The 8,803-nt window shown below is 41.7% G+C and overlaps 1 protein-coding gene across 4 annotated transcripts in view; it reads right to left on the reverse strand.

Moving 5' to 3' along the window:
- Positions 1–302: 302 nt before the first annotated feature.
- asb7 (ankyrin repeat and SOCS box containing 7) overlaps positions 303–8,803 on the reverse strand; it is a 40,457-nt gene continuing 31,956 nt past the window's right edge. For 3 of the 4 annotated variants that reach the window (XM_020588774.1, XM_020588776.1, XM_020588775.1), the window contains exons 5-6: positions 813–910; positions 303–628 (exon numbers count right to left, since the gene is read on the reverse strand). In XM_020588774.1, the coding sequence (XP_020444430.1) occupies positions 515–628; positions 813–910 (212 nt within the window). In that variant the 3' untranslated portion in view covers positions 303–514. Of the gene's footprint in view, positions 911–8,803 lie in introns of all 4 variants that reach the window. The other variant, XM_020588777.1, reaches the window with a different exon arrangement.

Below are 8,803 nucleotides of genomic sequence, written 5' to 3' on the forward strand. Positions count from 1 at the left end.
TGAAACAAGGCTCCAAAGACTAAATAGCCTATGCATATTTTTGATAAATTAATCCTATAAAACCATTTGTATCATATTTGATACGTGAGGTTTCTGAGCAAAAAAAAAATAAAAAATCACCAAAAATGCCCCCTGTATCAAATGTGATACAAAAGAAATAGAAATAATCAAAATAATATGGCACCTCTATTCCTATATGCCTGGACTGTCTATGCATATATAGCAAATAAAAATCATGAATCTTGAATTTCGAATCATGAATTTTATTTTGGATTTTGTTAAAAGGTTTAATAAACATCTCAGTTCCAAAAAATTAGAATGTTCTGGCTATTTTTTGATATGTTGGGCTTTACAGGGTTAATGACTACATAGAGCGGCATTCATGAGGACAGCTACGTGACCTTTGCCATCTGTTGTCACTAGATGCAACCCCAGACATATTAGCTGAAATTCACCAGTTAACAGAACCATTTGTTAATCTTGAACACCGACAAGGATAACACCATGTACATTTTTACAGTAACAACATAAATGGTAAAAATTCTAAATGTACTATCTGCAGCCAAATAAGGTTTCTTTTTTGCTCACATATGGTGGATCCATTCACATTCTTCAGTAACAGTTTGACCTATAAAAACACTGAATTTTAGAACAAAGGCATGTACAGACCTGCAAACGTTTCTTCCAAACAAGGAGCATAGTGATTGCATAGTCGTCACAAATGATAGCAGAGTTTTCAGTTACCCTCTCCTTTCTATTGTTGTTGCGTTTCACACACCGTCAAACTTATGTTTTAAATAGTCTTTCATAACCTTTGCAATTGGTAGATCCTCCAAGAATTTCAAGCTTTGAAGGCCAATGCAGTGACGTATTTTTATTCGACACAAGTCTTGCAGAGACCGAGGTTGTCCTAAAAAGGAAGCAGAAAGTTATACAGTGGAAAACCACTTGAAAGTGAGTTCACTACAGCTTGGTTGGTTTTATCAACCAACTTTTGCCCTTTGCTAATAAGTTGGTATTGGTGTTTATGTTGGCAATTGGTAAGAAGAAACTAAGCAATGGAAGGACAAAAAACATGTTTTTCAGCTATTGAACTATCATGTGATTTGCCTGCTGGAGTGCACTGTGACACACTGACCTTGGAGTTGCCATGAAATATCACTGAGCTGACGACTGACTTTCTGTTTGTGAGTCTGCTACATGCCTTCATAGGTGCTTATTTGTGAGTGAGATGCATGATTTTAGTAATAAGAAACCATGCATTTTATTTTTCATAGTAGGTTTGATACTTATGTCATGTAGTTTGTTAGAGTGCTCACCCTAGCCACTACAGTCACCTCCTCCCTGCATTCAACAGCACAGTAGTTAAGTCATGTCCAGCAGGGTGACAAAATTCATTTTACATTTATAATATTACACTTAGTAAGGCAGTTTTGGTGAATAAATGCACAATGACCTTATAATTTCCTCCTCTGTCAGTTGCCAGACATTCATTATAAAGCATATGCTTGCAGATCATACACTGCTACGGTTATTTGTGTGATCATATCAGATGATCAGGGTGATGACTAACTGGGTGCACCTGAGCCTGGTGTTCCCAGTCTAATAAGTATGTCATTGATTTCCCTGTCTCTGCTTTCTCTCCCTGCAGGGCCTGGGTGCTGCATGTGGTCTTTGTTCTTTAGTTTTCTTTAACTTTATGCAGCATACAACGCTCCTGCATCCTGCACATCCTACACTACTTATCCTACTGACCATCACATCTCATGTCTGTTTGATTATTGGTTATCTTTATTTGTATTTGTTTAATAAATTATATTTCTTTAGAACATTACACAGTGTACTCCAGACGTGTTGAGGTTTTTGTGGAGGCTTAGCAGAGTAGCATAGAAGAAGCAGCTTGTTCCTAAGCCATGGAGAAAAGCATGAGGGATTTTTATCCCCAAAGAGCAAGATTCAGCTGAAGTAGGGCAGTTTAGGCCTATCTAACTTCTAATTGTAGAAGGCAGGATTTTATTCAGTGTAGTGGCACAAAGGTTGTCAAGCTACCTAGAAAGGAATAAGCTCACTGACACCTCAGTGCAAAATGCTCGAATACCAGGTTTTTCTGAATACATGGAGTACACAAGCATGATCTGGCATCAAATTCACTGCTAGTGTTTACCATGGCAATGGAAGTTATTATTAGATGGGTTGCAGGATGAGCGAGACTTCCATCAGGGTAACAGTTAACACCCATTAGAGCGTACATGGATGACATGACAAGTATCACCACCACAGCACCATGTATTGAGAGGCTATTGGACAAGCTGAATGCTAACTTAAAGGGGCTAGAATGAAGCTGAAACCAGAGGAATCAAGGAGCAGTTCAAATGTGAAACATATGCTGTGGGATAAAAGGTTTTGTAAAAATGATGAGCGAATTCCAACAATGCTAGAGAAGTCTGTCAAAAGTTTAGGTAGGTGGTATGATGCAGCTCTTAGTGATAAAGAGCAGATTCAGGGCTTGAGACAGCAGGCAGTTGATGGTATTAAGAGCATAGAGGCGTCAGGACTCCAAGGCAAACTCAAACTGTGGTGCCTGCAGTTTGGTCTTTTGCCACAATTGTTATGGCCATTGACAGTGTACAGTCTACCAGTTACTAAGGCAGAGAAGCTAGAGAGAATGTTTAGTAGGTACATTTGGAAGTGGCTATGGAAAAGGGACTTTGGAGCTCCCTATAACCAGTTTAACAGAGGGGTTTAAATGCACTAAGGCTAGATTGGAGATAAAGTTGTCAGAATCCAGGGATGTAGTGGTGCAGAGTGCAGCATCAACAGTCTCAGCAGGGAGGAAGTGGAACCCACAGGAGGCAGTGTTTCAGGCTCAGGCAGCTCTTAAACACAGGAATATTGTAGGGCACGTACAGCATAGACATGGTGGTTTTGGTTTAAGCACATCACAGTCTTCTTGGAGCAAAGCAGCAGCAGCTGATAGAAGGAAAATGGCTATTGAGGAAATTAGGAAGCAGGAAGAGGCAGGCAGATGTGCGAAGGTAGTGTCCCAGGCTCAGCAGGGACAGGGGATGAGATGGGAAACTGTAGAAAGGAAGAAACTTAGTTGGAGGGAAATGTGGGACATGGAGGCAGGAAGGATTAGAGTCATTCTAGACACAACTTATGATGTGCTTCCTTCTGCCCAAAATCTGCATAGATGGATAGGTGAGGACCAGATACTGTATGTCTCTTGTGTTCAGGTGTAGCATCACTTTGGCTCATCCTCTCGTGGTGTAAAGCAAGCCTGGTTCGATCATTGATCTAAGGCCTAAGGTGTTCTGGTACCAAGTACACTTATGAACAACCCTGTACTCAAACATGGTGTTCGAGTAGGGTACAGGTTTGTTATGGCCAGTCCATGACTAGCACAAAAGTCCAATAATAAAGCATCATTCAGGTTCAGATCGGGCAGGCCATTCCTCCCAGTCACCCCTTTCCAGGTTTCTCCATCATTGTCTATGTGAGTGTTGAAGTCCCCCAGCAGAACTATGGAGTCCTCAGGTGGTGCCCCTTCAAGGCCCCCGCCCAGGGTCTCCAAGAAAGGAATATACTCTGAATTACTGTTTGACGCATAGGCACACATGAACAGTCAGGACTTTCATCTCAGCAACTTTAAGTCGCATAGAGGCAACCCTCTGCTTCCACAAGGAGAACTCCAACACAGCAGTGCTCAGCCTGGGATTTGTGAGTACCTCCACACCCACCTGGTGCCTCTCAGCCTGGGCAACTCTGGAAAAGGATAGAGCCCAACCCCTCTCCAGGAGTTTGGCTCCAGAGCCAGAACTCTGTGTGGAAGTAAGCACAATTATTTCTAGTTGGTATTGCTCCCCCTCCTGCAAAACTCCCACTCCTTCCCCACCAGAGAGGCGACATTCCATGTTCCTAGAGCTAGCCTACACAGCCAGGGATCAACACGCTCAGGAACCCAACCACCCGACTCGCACTGCACTTGACCGCAATGCAGGTGGTTGGTACATAGGTCGGTGGCACCATGTCATTCCTTTGGGCCATGTCATTCCTTTGGGCTGTGCCCTATTGGGCCCATGGGTGAAGGCCTGACCACCAGATGCTGAATGGTGAGCTCTCCTCCCAGGTCTGGGTCAAGCAGGGTGCCCCGGCTTCCCTAATCCAGGGCAGGTAGCGCCACTCAAAGTTGCCATATTCATTACGATTTTTTGCATAATGCAATGCCTCCTGAGGGCTCATATTATGTACTGTTGATGGTGAACGACCTAAGCTGTTTGCAATCAGGTGTTTGGAAATATTCTTTTTAAACTGACTGAGAATTCTCTAATGAAGTTTGGCACAAAATGGTGAGCCATGGCCACTACAAAGATTGAGCTTTTGGTGGATGCTCCTTTCATACCCAGTTATGATACCATCACCTGTTACCAATTAACCTGCTAATTTTAGAATCTTCCAAAATACTAGAACTGTTACTAGAATTCTTATTTAGCCTCCGTCTAAACTTTTTTGAGTGTGTTGCAAGTTATCATATTCTAAATTTCTTTATATTTACAAAATACATGCAAATTAAGTTGGTCAGTGAAAATACTGGAAACCTTTCTTCATACATTTCTTCATACCAATGTCCCAACTTTTCTGGAAATGGGGTTTGTACATGTGCAATGGTTCGTGTCATATACACAGTGACACAGACCAAAGTGTAGTGTGTGCAGTGCATAGCATCTTGCACAAGGCTCATGTCTATACTGGGGCGTGTTTACGCATGCATTGGAGGCTCCTGGTGCCCCAAAAGTGCACAGACCAGCCTACAGAACCACCTTGGAGAAGGGACAATTAAAGTCCAAATCTCTGACAAACAGTACACAATTACTGTCTGCACATAAACATATATTTTATAAGTACTTCATTTTTATTTTCCTAATGCATATTTCTTTTTTGCACATTTTTCTTTTCATGTTCTCTCAATCCTATCTTGTTTAGTTGTTGCCTTACAGAAGAACATTGTAAAGGCACACAGAGCCACTGTGACAGTCAGATTCCACGGGTGCTCAACACACCTGGAGGATGAGGGTCTTCTTGAAATAATTCACATGGCAGGTTGCTGCTACAAGGGCCCCTGGTTTAGGGTCAATGCCCGATCCTTTGGTCTACTTGTTTGGCTAGTTTTGATGCTTTTGAGCCGGAAACTCTGACTTTTTTTGGAGGGAGTGGTTGCCCAGGCTAAGCCATCTGGCACCCCTCGAGATGTTGTTTCTCCGGCTCTATTCAAGGAAGTCTTCCCTTGTATTGGAAGAACGGTTTTGGATATTGTTAACAGTAGTTTGTCCTCTGGTATTGTCCCTGGTAATTTCAAGCATACAGTTTTGCAACCTCTGCTTAAGAAGCCAGGTCTGGATCAATCCATATTGAGTAATTTCAGGCCTTTTTCAAAGTTGCCTTTTATTTCGAAGATTTTGGAAAAAGTAGTCTATGTGCAGGTGAAATCCTTCCTAGATGAGAATAACTTATTGGAGGTTTTTCAATCTGGTTATAAACCTCTGCATAGTACAGAGTCAGCCTTATTGAAGGTTGTTAATGATATTTATTTGGCCACTGATGCGGGTGAATACGTGATTCTTGTCCTGTTGGACTTGACTGCTGCCTTTGACATGGTTGACCATGACATTTTAATATCTTGGCTTCAGGACTTGGTGGGTATTCGTGGTGCTGCCCTAGCGTGGTTTAAGTCATATTTATCGGGTAGCTCAGTGTCTGTCGGGTTGGCAGATGCTGAATCTGTGACAACCCCTTTGTTATCTGGGGTCCCACAGGGCTCAATTTTGGGGCCTCTGCTTTTTTTTCCACTGTATTTACTTCCCCTTGGCTCTATTTTTAGGAAATATGGTGTCTCTTTTCATTGCTATGCTGACGACGTCCAGATTTTTTATGCCACTGAGTAAGAAGGACACCTACTCGATTCAACCGCTTTTATCATGTCTTTCTGATATTAAGGGCTGGATGTCTCTAAGTCATTCATTCATTCATTTTCTACCGCTTAGTCCCTGAACAGGGTCATGGGGGGGGGGCAATCAGGCAAAGGCGGGGTACACCCTGGACAGGTTGCCAATCCATCACAGGGCTAACACATAGACGAACAACCACGCACTCCAATGGGCAATTTAGAGAAACCAATCAACCTAAGCTGCATGTCTTTGGACTGTGGGAGGAAGCCGGAGTACCCAGAGTGTAATATTCTTTTCTGACAGCAGACTATCCTACACATGCTGCAGTGCCACCTGCAGAAAGTAGCACTTGACAGTCTCTTTGGGAGGCAGCAATTTTCTCCAGTATGACCCTTACTACTTCTGTGGCTTTGTTAACAATTACTCCTACGTTTGTGACTAAATGTATGTACACTTCTTGAACAGCATCTGAATCTCTTTTGCGCTCAAAGGTGGCAATGTGACTCAGTCTGAAACTCTACAGGCCCATCTAGTTTGTTCTGAATTTCAGCATTCTCTCTCCTCAAAAGCTCAATCTCTTAATTACTTCATCTGCTCTGGAAAATCAGTCACCCTAATTTGGCCTCCTGTTTTATAGTAATTTGTATGAATGCAGTCATTTTTCTTCACCAATTTCATTTTTATGCCCTCACAGAGATGCTGAGCTCTGCTATTTGTCTGGACTACTGCTTGTTTGAGATCCATGGTTTATCTTCTGAGCTCCTCGGTTTGTAGCTGTGCTTCTACTTTTTGTATACATTTTTGGGACGCTGCTGCTCAAGTCTCTTGCTGCACTGAGTCAGTTTGGACTGCAGTTCTGATATCTTAGCTGCATCACACAGTCATTTTTGTGGCCCTTTTTCTGCATCTTGTCCCTCTCTTAACATAGAAGTTCAACTTTGGTCTGCAGCCTTCTTTTAACGACATTCTGAAGTCCTCGACAATTTCATTAACATCCGTAACACCACCTACATCATGAACACAGGCACCTGCTCTGTCAGCGCTTTATTTTTCTACCTCTAAAATCCTGTGCATCTTTGGTAATTTAAACATCAGCTTAACCTTTCCCATAGATGAATGAGCCCAGGCTAATATGTCTGAAGATGCACACATTTTCCTCATGGATATACAAGTTATGACAAATCATCTCAGTCATGCTCTATTCACAGTTAAGCATATACGTATGCATCACTTTATGTTTTTCTATCTCAAACATAACTCTGTTGTTAAATGCCCATCACCATTCCCATTCGGTGATATGAATCGTGTATGAGGTATGAGTTTTAAAATCAACTCCAAGCTGAACCTCTAGGTGTCAGCTCTCACATCGGCTCCCCACATATTCTTGCTCCCCGTTGGTCTCGCCTCATGGAAGGTGCTCACCCAGTTTCCATACAAAAATCTAAAAAGTCCCAAATGAAAAACTAAATCTGACCAAACAGCATTATACATGAGTCTTTGCTGAATTTATCCACATAAAAATCATGTTGTTCACAGTGAATTTGGGGGAGCACCCACTTCGGTAAAGTATTAAGAGCAGATTTTCTAGAGTGAAAATATGGTATTTTGATGGAGAACATTCAGTGATGTTGAGACAGGGATTTAATACAATTTGAGTGACATTTCCTTTCACCAATATAAAATCCCTTCTGGGACTTTTGGGGCAAATAAGGAGTGACATGATTTTTTTGAGGTCCATTGTTCTTCCAGGGCGGGCTGGACTCCAAAATCAGGGTAGTTTTCAATGTAGTTTTTTAGACCAAAAAATAAATAATAATAATTGACTAACCACTAAAATGTCTCACTGACTTATCTTCTTTACAGGAAAACAGAAAACTTCATTTCATTGTTTTTAAAATTTGATGTTTTGGATTTCTGTCTGATACCCTCCTGCTCCCATAGTGATTACATTATGGGTAGAATGTCTGACCTCACTAGCAAAAGCCAGCATCGGTGATGGTGTGGGGGTGCATCAGTGCCCAAGGCATGGCTGAACTGCAGATATGTGTGAAGGTACCATCAACACAGAGGTGTATATTGGGATTGTAGAGAGACAAGCTGCCATCAAGGCAACATCTTTTACCAAGAAGTCCATGGATATTTCAGTAGGAAGAAGCCAGGCCTCATTCCGCATGTGCTACAACACCGTGGCTTTATAAACACAGGGAGCATGTGCTTGACTGGCATGCCAGCAGTCCACATCTGTCTCCAATTGAAAAACTATGGCACATCACGAAGAGGAGAATCTGACAATGGTGACCATGGACTGATGAGAAGCTGAAGTCTTGTATCCAGCAAGAATGGGCCAGAACTACAGTAACTAGTATCCTCATTCCCAGATGATTTAAAAAAAGATGTAATTAAAAAGGAAGGTGATGTAATACAGTGATAGACATGCCTCTGTCACAATTATTGTATGGATGCTGATTCAGCATCCATACTATGTTATCCTGGTCTTTATTGTATGGATGCTGTAAAGCATCCATACTATGTTAATCTGTTCTTTATTGTGTGGATGCTGTGCAGCCACACTCTTGTTTTCCACTTTTTATTATTGTTTCTTCTGTACTTCTTTTGGCACTCATCTCCTCCCTCATGCTTTCAGCTAGACAACCCATTAAGGTATCAAAATGTTCAACTCTTTAAGGACATGTGTGCTTGTATTTTTATTGTTTGTAACATTTATACTTTTTAACATATTAAGCTTTTTCCAGCAGATTTTGCCCCATTCAAATGAATGGGAAAAATTTTCACATCTTAATATCTTCAGCATACCTTCAGCTAAAACCACCATTTCAACTAATAACTATTCAGCAACT

The sequence above is a fragment of the Monopterus albus genome, unplaced genomic scaffold (assembly GCF_001952655.1).
Source record: "Monopterus albus unplaced genomic scaffold, M_albus_1.0 scaffold622.1, whole genome shotgun sequence".
Classification (NCBI taxonomy): domain Eukaryota; kingdom Metazoa; phylum Chordata; class Actinopteri; order Synbranchiformes; family Synbranchidae; genus Monopterus; species Monopterus albus.